The sequence below is a fragment of the Ctenopharyngodon idella genome, chromosome 7 (assembly GCF_019924925.1).
Source record: "Ctenopharyngodon idella isolate HZGC_01 chromosome 7, HZGC01, whole genome shotgun sequence".
In the NCBI taxonomy this organism is placed as follows: Eukaryota; Metazoa; Chordata; class Actinopteri; order Cypriniformes; family Xenocyprididae; genus Ctenopharyngodon; species Ctenopharyngodon idella.
The window spans coordinates 45,355,208-45,371,199 of NC_067226.1; the positions used below are offsets into that span (position 1 = coordinate 45,355,208).

Here is a 15,992-nt window from a genome sequence, read left to right on the forward strand (position 1 = left end):
AGCAGATCTTAACAAGTAAGTACCATTAACAATTCCATAATGATTCTATAATGATCAAATGAAATTAGTGTATGATGGCAGTAGATGAGTGGATTACTCAGATCTGAGAACTATAATCTTACAATGTTTTTGTAATGAACTGATATTAAAGTGAAGCAAGTCAGAAGAATGATGGAGAGTAGCCAGACTGATAGCTGGTCCAACTGACTGTGGTGGAAATGATAATGAGTGTTTGAGACAGAAGGCATGTTTTTTCCCCAGACTCTATCAGCATAAAGCCAGTGCTTTTGATGATGGTATCACCTGCATAAAGGTATTGATGAATACTAATGATGCTCTTACAGAGATTATTAACTTGCACTGTTAAATGTTAATGGTCCCAGAACAGACACTTGTGGCACTCCAGCCTTTATCAGTGCTAATCTAAACATGAAACACTAGCAATTATTTGTTTCCAAAAATATATTAAAAGGTTGACTTTAATACACTTAAGACACTTATGGTTTATAAGCCCTTTACACAAAACAATGATTTGAAGTGTGAAGGATTTTGCCGCCTCTTCAGGATTAAAGATGTGGTTTGAAACTAATTTTTCTATTTTTTTTTTTGTTGTTATTTTGACTTCAGATAGTTGATGCCAGGGACTGTTAACAGTTGTCATGTTTCTATTTTCAGGCCCTGACTAGCAGCTGTCATGTTTATTCATTTACTGATTCATCCAGTTAACAGTCACTTTACAAGATGTGGACATACTGTACCATGCATCCCCCACATAACCTGTGGGCACAGGTTCATATTCATATTGCACAATACTGTCACGTCGTGCCAGGCAGTGGTGTTCTGAGGCAAAGTCATTGCTGTTTTGTTTGTTTTTATGCTTTATTTTAATCCAATGTAAATTTATTTTACACTTACTGTTGACACATTTTCCCAGTTAAAGAAACATTAGACCTATACTTGCAAAAAATGTATTCGGTCTGGTTGTGCGCTTTGCCCTATGATGTCCTGTGAATACCGAACTTTATTAACTTACACTGTCTTGTATTTAATTTTATCAATGTCTGACCAGTGAAAATAACCTTTCCATCCTTAAAGCTTATTAAAGGTACCATACAAGTTTTGGACAAATTTTTGACAAATACAAATTTTTCCTTTGTTTAAAAGGGCACCAGCTGTGTTAGTAGCTCATTTTCCTAGCTCCTGTTAGAAGCCACATCTCCATCTTGACATTTGGCAATTAACTATAAAAATATCAGAGCTTTTTTTTATTTATTTTTTTTTATTCAAGGCTTTGAAAATTGTGGGTTAAGGCCGAAATACACTACATGGTTTTTAAAATCTGAACAGATTTTAAAACACAATCTTACGATTGCTGAATTTGTACATAGGCATAATTTGTGGGTGGGATGGGTGGGGCATGTCCCCACCACCGCCAAGGTAAATATTGTCCCTACCAATTTTTGAAACATCTCGCGGTACATATGTATCTAATACAAATGAAACATCTCCAGTTGACTAGCAGAGTATTCATTTAGTTTGTTTGTTAATAAGAGGTGATCTGTGATCTGGCACTGGAATTCATTTTTTATTTTTTTTTTAAAATCATGCTGAGTGTTTGTTGCCGCTGTTATCAGTGGTGGAAGGCAACACAGTTCTCTTGGCGCTCATTCACAGTCTTCACGCAGATGCTTCAATCTATTGCTTAACGCCGTTGAGGAGACTCTCTATTCGGTCCGGTGAAATCACAAAACAAAATGCACACAAACGTGTCCCTGCTCTTGATGTATAATCACTGATGAACATCTTTGGTTTTAATGAAGAAAAAAAAAAAAACTATACAAGGGCAGATTAGAACCCAGAACCTCTCTGACATGCTTAACAAAAGTTTTACCACCAGACTGCTAAGGAACATGAGCATTGACTGCGAATCTATGTATTTATTCACTGATGTGAAGAATCTCAGGACTGACAATAGATTGTAGTAGATACACTATATTGCCAAAAGTATTGGGACACCCCTCCAAATCCTTGAATTCAGGTGTTCCAATCACTTTCATGGCCATGGGTGTATAAAATCAAGCTGCTTCTACAAACATTTGTGAAAGAATGGGTCGCTCTCAGGAGCTCAGTGAATTCAAGCGTGGTACCGTGATAGGTTGCCACCTGTGCAATAAGTCCATTCGTGAAATTTCCTCACTACTAAATATTCCACAGTTAACTGTTAGTGGTATTATAACAAAGTGGAAGCAACTGGGAACAACAGCAACTCAGCCATGAAGTGGTAGGCCACGTAAAATCACAGAGCGGGGTCAGTGCATGCTGAGGCACACAGTGCGCAGTAGTCGCCAACTTTCTGCAGAGTCAATAGCTACAGACCAACTTCATGTGGCATTCAGATTAGCTCAAGAATAGTGCGTAGAGAGCTTCATGGAATGGGTTTCCATGGTTGAGCAGCTGCATCCAAGCCTTACATCTCCAAGTGCAATGCAAAGTGTCAGATGCAGTGGTGTAAAGCACGCCGCCACTGGACTCTAGAGCAGTGGAGACGTGTTCTCTGGAGTGACGAATCATGCTTCTCTGTCTGGCAATCCGATGGATGAGTCTGGGTTTGGCGGTTGCCAGGAGAACGGTACTTGCCTGACTGCATTGTGCCAAGTGTAAAGTTTGGTGGAGGGGGGATTATGGTGTGGGGTTGTTTTTCAGGGGTTGGGCTTGGCCCCTTAGTTCCAGTGAAAGGAACTCTTAATGCTTCAGCATACCAAGACATTTTGGACAATTTCATGCTCCCAACTTTGCGGGAACAGTTTGGGGATGGCCCCCTTCCTGTTCCAACATGACTGCGCACCAGTGCACAAAGCAAGGTCCATAAAGACATGGATGAGTGAGTTTGGTGTGGAGGAACTTGACTGGCCTTCACAGAGTCCTGACCTCAACCCGACAGAACACCTTTGGGATGAATTAGAGCGGAGACTGTGAGCCAGGCCTTCTCGCCAACATCACTGCCTGACCTCACAAATGTGCTTCTAGAAGAATGATCAAAAATTCCCATAAACACACTCCTAAACCTTGTGGAAAGCCTTCCCAGAAGAGTTGAAGCTGTTATAGCTGCAAAGGGTGGGCCAACTCCATATTAATCCCTATGGATTAAGAATAGGATGTCATTAAAGTTCATGTGCACGTAAAGGCAGACGTCCCAAAACTTTTGACAAATATAAGGATGAAACTATCACGTTAAACATGACTTCTATGTCGATAAATTAGACTCAATGTACTATTGATGTACTAATTGATTTCTGCACCACCCTCCCTCCACACACTACCAGATTTTTGGTAGTCATTCCGACAACAACAAACTCACACAGAAACATGCACCTCGTTGCTAAAAGACATATGAAAAATGAAAACAGTGTGCGATCTGTCTGTCTGTGTCTGTCTCTCTGTATCTATCTATCTGTCTGTCTGTCTGTCTGTCTCTATCTGTCTGTCTGTCTGTCTGTCTGTCTCTATCTATCTATCTATCTATCTGGTGAACCTGAAGTAGATTACATCAGTTTGTTTGCTGGTTGTGACTCTGCTGCCCTCTTTAGTTTTGTCTGTGGTGTTACACACTTCACATGAGCCAATATGGAGCTTAAGTGTCAGTTCACTAGAGCAAAAGCACATTTGTTTGACTTAATGAGGTGTTTTTCTTTTCTTTTCTTTTTTGTATATGTGATTTGTTGTGTTAACCTGCAGGTGAAGGAAGCCATGCAGAGAATCCATGACAGAGGAAACATAGGGAAGCTCATTTTGGATGTGGAAAAGTCTCCCACGCCTTTGGTGAGTGAGTCATCTGAAAACCTGCCTTTGAGTTTAAACCAGTGTTCTAAGGCAAGCAAAAGATTATGTGCAAAACATTATAATTATCATGTCAGCTATTGGTGCTGCCCTTTCATTTTTCTGTTTTCATAATGTCTTGCATTGTTTGGTTTTATAACATTATTATATTTTATATTCAGTGTACACACTCTCCAGAACTGTGTGAGAGAAAAGAAATGTTCTTTTATGAAGCACAAAGGCACATTTGAATAATGCACCTGTTTAGAAGGAACAAAAAATGGTATTGTGACAGTGATCCACGAGTCAGGCGACATCACCTCAGCAGTTTCCATGGAGACTGCGCCTTATGACGCTGTTCTCAGAGCAGAGTCATAAATAGTGGAAATAGTGGCCTACAACAGTATGCTCTCTACCTTTAGTGTCTTTACTTAATCCAGGGAGGTTCTGGGAGCAACTGAAGAGGAATTTCTGAAAAAAAATTTCCATTTCTGTCCCTTCCCAGAAGATGATTTTATTGTGTATATGTTGATTTATATATATATATATATATATATAGCTTAGAAGCCTTGATCTGCTGCATCTTAGATGTTTCTCCTTGAAGTAACCACTGATAATGTCTAAACTGTTGCTCATTGCTCAGGACCCATAAAGAACAGTTTACCCAAAAATGAAAATTCTGTCATCATTTACTTTCTTTCTTCTGCAGAACACAAAAGATGCATGTTGAAGTCTAAAAACATCAGTGTTGCTTTAGTGTCATTGAGATACTATTATAGTTTTTATGGTAACACTTTAGTTTAGGGTCCAATTCTCACTGTTAACTAGTTGTTTATTAGCATGCATATTACTAGGATATTGGCTGTTTATTAGTACTTATAAAGCACATATTAATGCCTTATTCTGCATGGCCATATTCTACATCCCTTAATCCTACCAATACCTAAACTTAACAACTACCTTACTAACCTACCTTACCTTACTATCAGTAATTTGGTGTTTATTGAGGCAAAAGTCGTAGTTAAAGGCACAATATGTAATTTTTCGCCACTAGAGGTCGCTTTTTCAAAACAAAGGTGTATTTTTAATGAGATTATTAATGTTACTGTAGTATGAAGCAGGGCGGAGCTGAACGAGGCCACTGGAGCGATTGCTAATGAGAGACGAGCGCAAGACACGCCTCGAGAGCAGCGGAGCGTTTATTTTGCCACAGTCGCCGCTTCCGCTTCTTCCGGTCAAGCGTATATGGGGTAACGCAGCGCTGTTTTTCATATTAGATACATTTGTGTGTTGAAAGTTGTTATAATGCTACTCTGTGTTTGCTCGAAGGCTGCTATGAGACACTTGTTGCACACTGCAGTAAGCTAGATCGATATTAGTCATGGTAAAACATGGTACTCGCGGTAAATCAAGAAAAAGAGATTTAAACAATAATACTTACTGTGTTGAGCAATGATTAGTTTTCTGTCGATGAATGTATCCAAACAGTTGATCACCTGTCTAATAAAACACATAATATATTAAAGTGTCTTTGGTGTTTCCATGGTTTCTACAAAATAAAACCGAGGGTAACGCGGGTATGATGTCATTGATAGGCAACGCACGGACACGGTCCGTGTCCTGGTTAAAATTGCTTATTTCTCTGGATTTAAACATTCTTGGAAACATTTCGGATAATGTAAGTACAGAAGTCAACAAAATATATAAGTGTTCTAGTGGTTTCTGGATATTTTAATCCAAAAATCTTACATATTGTGCCTTTAATAGTAAGTTAATAGTGAGAATTGGACCCTAAAGTAAGTGTGACCTTTTTTATTAATAGTTTTAATTTTATATTGTCCATTTTCATTTTAATTTTAGTTAAATTTTGTTGTGTATTTGTCATTTTTAAATGTCAATATAGTTTTTATTAATCTTTATTTCAGTTTCAATTTGTTATTTTAGTACATCAAACTAAATGAAAATGAGAAATGTTTTTTGGAAACTAGCTGAAATAAAATTTAATAAAAGTTTTTTTTAAAAAAATATTGTTTTTATTTCAGTTGAAGTTTGACAAAAATGTTTTTTTTTTTTTTTAATGGTTTTAGTTTTACTTAACTATAACAACCCTGAACAAAATTAGACTATAGCCTATTTACTTTCAGTGTATGTGCAAAAAAAAAAAAAAAAAACACTGGTAAATTCTTCAAAATATCTTTTTTATGTTCCACAGAAGAAAGAAAGTCAAACAGGTTTGGAATGACATGAGGGTGAGTAAATGACAGAATATTCATTTTTATTGGTGAACTATACCTTTCTTTGCAGTTCTCAGCTGTATTTATATTTATATACACTGTCTGGCCAAAAAAAAAAAAAAAAAAAGTCACTGTTTGGATTTAAACAGGCAACTGGATCATTATTACAGTGATTATTATGTTTCTAGCATGTTATATGTTGGGAACAGTTCTTCTAACCCTAATTGATGGAGCTTTTCGTTTCTTAAACAACCATGTAGAAAGACACATTATTGCCATATTCCAGGATGACAATGTCACGATTCATCAGGCTCAAATTGTGAAAGAACTGAGTCCAGACCTTAATTTCATTGAAAGTCTTCAGGATGTGCTGGAGTAGACTTTACAGAGTGATCACCTCTTGCATTGTCAATACAACATCTTGACCAAAAATTGATGCACCTCTTGATGGAAATAAATGTTGTGATGTTATTTCCATCAAGAGGTGCATCAATTTTTGGTCCAGATGTTGTGGAGGTCTCTTCTGAAGCGCTGCCTGAGTGATTACCTGTACCTTCAGACTGTCAGCCTGTGTGAAAACACAATGATTTCCCACTTCTCTTTCAGATGGCCAATGATAGCACAGAGACCAGTGAAGCAGGTGAGGAGGAAGAGGAACAAGAGGGAGACAATGACAACAAGGAACGAATGCCCTTCATTCAGTGAACCCAGACACAACCAGAGACTATCATGAACCTGAGCTGAGCTCTCTGACCCCGTGCCATTGTGAAACGTACGTTTGTGTGATGTGTTTGCTCTGTTGTTTGTCTGTATCTTTGAAAGTTTTGGACAATGCAGTCAAAAATATCCCAAAACACTAATTGTGCTGTTAAATGTTTGACTTAAGTGCCATTCTTAGTGCAGTGTTGAATTGTTGCAGTGTTTCAGGCCTAAACGTTATTATAGGATTGACTTTTCGTGAATGCCTTTTGCAGCCTTTTGGATGGTTTATTTGGCCAAGTGGATGGACAGATTGCTGCAGTCAAAGTCTAAAATTAACACTTGCCAAGAGACAAATGGAAGTTGAAATTGGATTTGGCAAGTAAATTAAATGCAGCACTTGCCGGTAACTTTATAAGGAACTGCAATTTAATACATGGTGTAGGTCAAACAGTACACTCTAACAATGCTGGCATAATGTTGATTACTACAAAAAAATAAATAAATAAATTCGGTAACACTTTATTTTAGGGTCTTTTAACTAGTTGCTTATTAGCATGCATATTACTAGGATATTGGCTGTTTATTAGTACTTATAAAGCACATATTAATGCCTTATTGTACATGACCATATTCTACATCCCTTAATCCTACCAATACCTGAACTTAACAATTACCTTACTATTAATACTAACTATAAATAAGCAGTACATTAGGAGTTTATTGAGGGAAAAGTCATAGTTAATAGTTTATATGTGTTTCCCCTATACTAAAGTGTTACCAAAATTTTCTTGAAAAATATATCAAGGTTATTGGGCCAGTTTGTGGAGGATTTAAAAGCAGAAATGTGAAGGTTATAATTTTATAAAAGCACTTCTGATATTCGAGCTGTGAAGCTGCTTACATTTTTATAGTTGACATTGTAGGTTTTACGTTGAATTAAATTACATTTAGGTTGATTTGAGTTTAACCTCACTGAAAAGTTTGTTGATTTGTTCACAATAAAATAATGCTAACACACTTACAGTATTATTTACATTTTGCGTCTATATACTATTGAAAGTGTGAGTATTTTAACGTTTACAGATTGGCCCCTTTCACATTCATCTCACTGTAACCCAGATTGTTGTTTCTTGGAAAGAAAACGAGTAGAAATGAATTTTTATGGTAATCAACATCATGCCACAAATGCTGTAAACATGTACTGAACCTGGAATGTTCCTTTACATCACCTAAATGGAAAAAAATAGGGAAAAATTATATATATTGCATTTTTTGGACAGGTGAAGTTTGTGGCTCAAATATGATTCTCTGAGTAACAGTGAACACAAGGAAAGACCACTACATAAAACCACTGACATAAGGACAAACTTTTATTTTTACAAAAATATTTTTCTTCTATTAAAATAAATGAAACCATTGTTTGGTTTGGCAAGTTAATTTTGGACACTGGTTGCAGTGCTTCTGATGCATGCGTGCGTGTGTGTGTGTGTGTGTGTGTGTGTGTGTGTGTGTGTGTGTGTGTGTGTGTGTGTGTGTCTGTGAAATGTTTCATGACAGTTGAGAGTGTGTTTATGACTGAAACGGAGGGAGAAGATAAAGACAGAGTTCTACTGGAGCTTATTGTAGTCATGTTGCACATCGATAGGTGCCTCTCTTTTTCTGCTCAGAGCATAAAACTCATCTGCGTTACCCTTTGTTCACCTCTAGACACATCTAGAAATATTATTTAAGCCTTTAAAAAGACATTTCAATGAGTTGTCATGAACAGCGACAGTATGTAAAATAACCTCTACAGTATTGTGCATTTTCCTTAAAGGGATAGTTCACCCCAAAAATAAAAATTAGATGAACACAATCGGAGATATATTTAAAAATATCCTGGCTCTTCCAAGCTTTATAATGGTAGTGAATGGGGGTTGAGATTTTGAAGCCCAAAAAAATGTATCCATCTATCATAAAAATAATTCATACGGCTCCAGGGGGTTAATAAAGGCCTTCTGAAGTGAAGTGATGGGTTTTTATAAGAAAAATATCCATATTTAGAACTTTATAATCTAAAATAACTAGCTTCCGGCAGACGACCGTACGCATACTGCACTAGTCGACTTGCGCCACAAGAGTAACCTGTGACGTGATGTATGACACAGATGTAGGAGTATCGTAAGCTTAGACGCCTCTCGCAGTTCAAACAAATATTGCTGTGCAACAAACTCAAGCTCCTCTTCTCTTATATTGAAGTTATATCTTTAAAAATTCTCATTTTAGACTTCTAATTCATGACCGGTGTTTTGTTTTGCTCTATCCTCTGCACTTCTGTGTTCGTCATTACGTCATCTGTCGGGTCAGAGGTCACTCTTCCACCCAAATCGATGCACATGGTCGTCTGCCGAAAGCTAGTCATTATAGTTAATAAAGTTTTAAATATGGATATTTTTCTTACAAAAACCTATCGCTTCGCTTCAGAAAGTCTTTATTAACCCTCTGGAGCCGTATGGATTATTTTTATGATGGATGAATGCATCTTTTTGGGCTTCAAAATCTCAACCCTTGGAAAAATCTCAAGCTTGGAAGAGCTAGGATATTTTTAAATATATCTCCGATTGTGTTCATCTGAAAGAAGATAATCATATACACCTAGGATGGCTTGAGGGTGAGTATGTTGTTTCAGACCCATGTGACTTGCGTTCTCCTGTGGAACACAAAAGGAGATATTGCGAAGTTTGTTGTTCACCTTGCTCTTTTCCATACAGTGGGTGAGTAAATGATGACAGAAATGTGTTTTTGGGTGAACTGTCCCTTTAAAGAATCACAAGTAAATGTTCTGACATTAAAGGGTTAGGTTACACAAAAAAAAAAAAATAAGAAAAAGAAAATTCTGTCATCATTTACTCACTCTCATGTCGTTCCAAACCTGTAAGACTTTCGTTCACCTTCTAAACATAAATTAAGGTATTTTTATTAATGAAATTTGAGATATTTCTGTCCTTCCATTGACAGTCTACACAACTATCACTTTAATGCTTCAAAAAGTTCATCAAGAGATCGTAAAACTAATCCATATGAATTGGGTGGTTTAGTCTAAATTTTCTGAAGAGACACAATCACTTTATATGATGAACAGATTAAATTTAGGCTTTTATTCTCATATAAACATTGATCAACTCACACATCAGTTGTGGTAAACGGAAGCTCAAGCATATTCGCTTGATGTGCAAGAACCAATGAGGTTCATTCTCGTGTGTCAAGCAGATTCGGTTAAGCTTCCGTTTATGTTCGCTGATTAATGTTTATATGTGAATAAAATTCAATCTTTTCATCATATAAAGCGATCGAGTCTCTTCAGAAAATTTAGACTAAACCACTCAATTCATATGAATTAGTTTTGCGATCTCTTTATGAACGTTCTGAAGTGTCAGTTGCGTAGCTGTCAGTGGAGGGACAGAAATCGCGCAGATTTCATCAAAAATATCTTCATTTGTGTTCCGAAGATGAACAAAAGTCTTACAGGTGTGGAGCGACATGAGGGTGAGTAAATGATGACAGAATTTTCATTTTTTGGATGAACCAACTCTTTAAGGTCAAAGTTGGGTATCATGTTTATTTTTTCAAACTAGTAACCAACAACAACAAAAATGAAAAATAAATTCTTAAGTGTCTTTTGTTGCATATCTGCACTGAGGACCAGAAGGCGTTTCTTTGTGTATTTCATGGAGAATAGACACTTTAATGTCAAAAATATTAAATTTTCTGTCATACATATACCTCATAAATGAACATTTTGATTGTGTTCTCATGTGGTATTATATTTTTGTTGGGTTTACTTGTGTACGCTATTTCCCCCCCACAAATTAGTGTTTTTATTCAACACTTCTCTAACAATTAAACTAGTTGGCTTTATAGAGAATATATACAAAAACAGCCAGTCTGATAGTGTTTTACTTTACAATAAGCAAGATGGAATGACTTATACATGAGCAAAAAATGACCCTTTCTGAATAGGCCCACAAATGAAGTTGTTTTTTGCTTGTTTCTTTAATGTACATGACTGAGTGCATTATATGAAAAGCAGAAGTATGTGACAGCATCTTTCCACATTATTATTTTGGGTTACAGTTATTTGAGATTTGTTTAAAAACTTGCCTTAAAGATAAAGCACTACATTTCTGATGTGCCGATCTCAGCTCAAGACAGAAGTATATTGTTGCTGTGTAGTTTTCGTCAGTAGACGTGCTTTTATGTTAGATTATGATAGATTGCAAACACACGTAATCTGAATAAAATGTTGTGCAGAGCATTGTGGAGTGTGATCTGGTGTTTATGCCATTAAAATGCTGTTCCGTGCATCAATTAAATAACATTTGACACGGCGTATCTGATTTTTTTGCAGCGATGAGAAATGGCAGTGCTGACTGAAGCATGACAGACACAAATGTTAGTAACCCCAGAGGTTACTCTCACAAATGGCACTGAGGAAATTAACAAAGCATCACTTTGCTCTTTTCAGTTCAACATATTGCAATCAGTGGCCTTTGCAAGGTTTTGCTATTCAGAAAACTGAAGTATGACTATGATAAAAATGTGTTTGACCTTTCCCATGGATTTTCTAACCGTCACTGTGGGGATGGAAATATTTGCCTGAATAATACATTTTTTCTATATACACTATATTGCCAAAAGTATTGGGACACCCGTCCAAATCATTGAATTCAGGTGTTCCAATCACTTCCATGGCCACAAGTGTATATAATAAAGCACCTAGGCATGCAGACTGCTTCTACAAACATTTGTGAAAGAATGGGTCACTATCAGAAGCTCAGTGAATTCAAGCGTGGTACCGTGATATGTTGCCACCTGTGCAATAAGTCCATTCCTCACTACTAAATATTCCACAGTTAACTGTTAGTGGTATTATAACAAAGTGGAAGCAACTGGGAACAACAGCAACTCAGCCACGAAGTGGTAGGCCACGTAAAATCACAGAGCGGGGTCAGCGCATGCTGAGGCATACAGTGCGCAGTAGTCGCCAACTTTCTGCAGAGTCAATAGCTACAGACCTCCAAACTTTGTGAGGCCTTCAGATTAGCTCAAGAACAGTGCGTAGAGAGCTTCATGGAATGGGTTTCCATGGCCGAGCAGCTGCAACCAAGCCTTACATCATCAAGTGCAATGCAAAGTGTCAGATGCAGTGGTGTAAAGCACGCTGCCACTGGACTCTAGAGCAGTGGAGACGTGTTCTCTGGAGTGACGAATCACGCTTCTCTGTCTGGCAATCTGATGGACGAGTCTGGGTTTGGCGGTTGCCAGGAGAACGGTACTTGCCTGACTGCATTGTGCCAAGTGTAAAGTTTGGTGGAGGGGGGATTATGGTGTGGGGTTGTTTTTCAGGGGTTGGGCTTGGCCCCTTAGTTCCAGTGAAAGGAACTCTTAATGCTTCAGCATACCAAGACATTTTGGACAATTTCATGTTCCCAACTTTGCGGGAACAGTTTGGGGATGGCCCCTTCCTGTTCCAACATGACTGCGCACCAGTGCACAAAGCAAGGTCCATAAAGACATGGATGAGTGAGTTTGGCGTGGAGGAACTTGACTGGCCTGCACAGAGTCCTGACCTGATAGAACACCTTTGGGATGAATTAGAGCGGAGACTGTGAGCCAGGCCTTCTAGCCAACATCACTGCCTGACCTCACAAATGCGCTTCTTGAAGAATGTTCAAAAATTCCCATAAACACACTCCTAAACCTTGTGGAAAGCCTTCCCAGAAGAGTTGAGGCTGTTATAGCTGCAAAGGGTGGGCCAAATCCATATTAATCCCTACGGATTAAGAATGGGATGTCATTAAAGTTCATGTGCATGTAAAAGCCGGCGTCCCAAAACTTTTGGTAATATAGTATATTGATTTGTCTGAAAAAGAATAGTCATGTTATAGTCACAGATATCTAACAGTAGGTTCCTATTGTTAAAGGAGACCTATAATGCTCCTTTTACAAGATGTAATATAAGTCTCTGGTGTCCCCAGAATGTGTCTGTGAAGTTTCAGCTCAAAATACCCCACAGATCATTTATTATAGCTTGTCAAATTTGCCCTTATTTGGGTGTGAGCAAAAACATGCCGTTTGTGTGTGTCCCTTTAAATGCAAATGAGGTGCTGCTCCCGGCCCCCTTTCCAGAAGAGGGCGGAGCTTTAACAGCTCGGTTGCTCAACAACATCAAAGCTGGAGAATCTCACGCAGCCAAAATGAGGATTGTCAGTAACGGTGTTCAGCCTTACATTGTCTGCAGTGGTCAGTATCTATCAAAAGTGGTCCAAGGAAGGAACAGTGGTGAACCAGCGACAGGGTCATGGGCTGCCAAGGCTCACTGATGCACGCGGGGAGCGAAGGCTGGCCCGTGTGGTCCGATCCAACAGACGAGCTACTGTTGCTCAAGTTCAACTCAAATTGCTCAAGAAGTTAATGCTGGTTCTGATAGAAAGGTGTCAGAATACACAGTGCATCGCAGTTTGTTGCGTATGGGGCTACATAGCCGCAGACCAGTCAGGGTGCCCATGCTGACCCCTGTCCACCGCCGAAAGAGCCAACAGTGGGCACGTGAGCATCAGAACTGGACCACGGAGCAATGGAAGAAGGTGGCCTGGTCTGATGAATCACATTTTCTTTTACATCACGTGGATGGCCGGGTGCGTGTGCGTCGCTTACCTGGAAACACATGGCACCAGGATGCACTATGGGAAGAAGTCAAGCCAATGGAGGCAGTGTGATGCTTTGGGCAATGTCCTGTGGATGTTACTTTGGCATGTACCTCCTACCTAAGCACTATTTCAGACCATGTACAGCAGGATAATGCGCCCTGCCACAAAGCAAACATGGTTCAGGAATGGTTTGAGGAGCACAACAACGAGTTTGAGGTGTTGACTTGGCCTCCAAATTCCCCAGATCTCAATCCAGTCGAGCATCTGTGGGATGTGCTGAACAAACAAGTCCAAACCATGGAGGCCCCACCTCACAACTTACAGGACTTAAAGGATCTGCTGCTAACATCTTGGTGTCAGGTACCACAGCACACCTTCAGGGGTCTAGTGGAGTCCATGCCTCGACAGGTCAGGGCTGTTTTGGCAGCAAAAGGGGGAACAACACAATATTAGGAAGGTGGTCATAATGTTATGCCTGATCGGTGTATACTTCATTTGACTGGCACGCATGCACAGGCGTTCGACACATGCGCAGTTTTGAGCAATCTCTCACCACACGTTACAACCCATGTATATATCTTTGTATTCTTTCATGCTAGAGTTGTACAAATGAGGGTACTTTCTAAACTCTTCACACAATCTCTCATCTATGTGGGCCTTCATTGTCGCTGTAGCTCGCATGCGTTCCGGTCTGTTCTGTTTATGCAGTTTTTCTTTGACTACCTTGTGATTCAACGCCCCCAGGACACTGTTGCCACCCTGTGGATAAACTAACTACTGCAAAAAAAATTACAAGTGTTGTAAGTGTACAGTGTACAGTACGAGTGTACTATTCTGATGACAAAATTCGCGTCACACACACCTATATGCTGACCCTCTCGTAAACATAAAAAATGAAGTATACTTTGGGCCTAAGACTAAACTAAATGTAAGCATTTACTCATCTCACAGATTCAGTATTCCTCAAAATGAATAAAAACAGTGAAATGCAAACTCAGAATATTACACAAACCTGCAATAATAAGATATGATAAATAAAACATATACTTTATGTATTTAATCTCACTTTATTAACCAATGTCCTTTCTGCTTTACTCTGATGATTCAATTCAACCATAGGAATAAGCAAAAATTGCTTTAGTTAAACATCACATTTGCATCTCATTTTTTGTTTTTATTGCTGAAGTAAGAGTGTTGAACTTTTTTCTCCCACATCATTTCACTTTTGGTGTGAAAGGGCCTTCACATTTGCCAAAAAAAAAATACATAAACAAGCAAAAGTAACATAATGCATTAATTTGCATAAAAAGTAACTTTTAAAAGTAATTTTTCACAACACTGGTCCCTATTCATTGTTGCATTGGTCATACAGGCTTGGAACGACACGTTGATGAGTAGAACATTTCATTTCTTTAAATTGTGTCCACTGCATTAAGAGTTCCAGTTGGGAAAAACACAGAATTTTGAAACATGATTCCCTGGTTGGAAAAGCATAAGTCATGGATTCAGTCAAATTCAAAGGTGTGGGAATCCTGACTGATCACAGCTCAGGAATGACACCGGTCCAGGCTTCGGAAAATGCTCAGTTCTGGTGAAATTATGTTATTTTTTTAAATGAAACACAAATTTGGCTCTCAACATCGCTTTCTTTTTAAAAAGAGAAAGAGTCTTTAAATGATCTTCAGGGCACATGTCATGGGTTTCAAAGACACAGTGAAAGATATTCCCTTTGGGCTGTTTGCTCTTTTTTGCACTCGTCTCTCCACTCCCTTCATCTCACAGCATCATGCTCTAAAATTAGCCGAGAACACGGAGCTCTGAACTGGACTTCCTTCCCTGATCAACAGCCCCTCTGTCTACAACTCCAACTAAAATCAATGTGAAGTTATTCATATCCTCAAGATGTGTTTATGAACATGGGAGTTATGCAATGAATTAATAATTGTGTCATTTATCTTTATGATTAAAAAATGAATAAATTGTTTATTAAATTATAATATAATGATTTAATAATTTATATTTACAAAATAAAATAAACAAATAAAGATTAAATTAAATTTTGATTGATCTAATCAACATTGATTAAAACAAATGAAGCTTTTTTAGCTAAAATAAAATAATATTGTTTGAGCTAATCAACATTTATGATTAAAAACACATTTTTATTTGAACATTTTCAGACTAAATTATGAAAATTTATACCATTGCAAAACAAATGAAAATGAATGCTATATGTAAAAGGGTCATTGACCAATAAGGTTTTTAAAAGTGTAAAAAAAACCATAATGGAGATATAAATAATTTTGAAGTTTTATTAAGTGGTAATAATGAGATATTGTGGTTTTTATAATCAGTTAATGCTGCTTTTGTCATTTTTTAAAAGATAGACAAAATTATTTGTCACCAAATAAGTCATTTCAGTTTTACTGTATGACACTTTTGGTTATACTAAATGACGATATTTTCAAACAATGCTAACAGGCTGATATCTAGCTAGCAAAAGGACAGTCAAACATTTTATATTTAGTACAAGTTTTTAAAATATTACAAC

The 15,992-nt window shown here is 37.9% G+C and overlaps 1 protein-coding gene across 2 annotated transcripts in view; it reads left to right on the forward strand.

The window, feature by feature from the left end:
- The window catches only part of vat1l (vesicle amine transport 1-like), a 43,276-nt gene extending 32,230 nt beyond the window's left edge, over positions 1-11,046 (forward strand). Inside the window, exons 8-10 of one of the 2 annotated variants that reach the window (XM_051900442.1) lie at positions 3,736-3,819; positions 6,029-6,065; positions 6,657-11,046. In XM_051900442.1, the coding sequence (XP_051756402.1) occupies positions 3,736-3,819; positions 6,029-6,058 (114 nt within the window). In that variant the 3' untranslated portion in view covers positions 6,059-6,065; positions 6,657-11,046. The remainder of the gene's footprint in view (positions 1-3,735; positions 3,820-6,028; positions 6,066-6,656) is intronic. The other variant, XM_051900441.1, reaches the window with a different exon arrangement.
- The last annotated feature ends 4,946 nt before the right edge of the window (positions 11,047-15,992 follow it).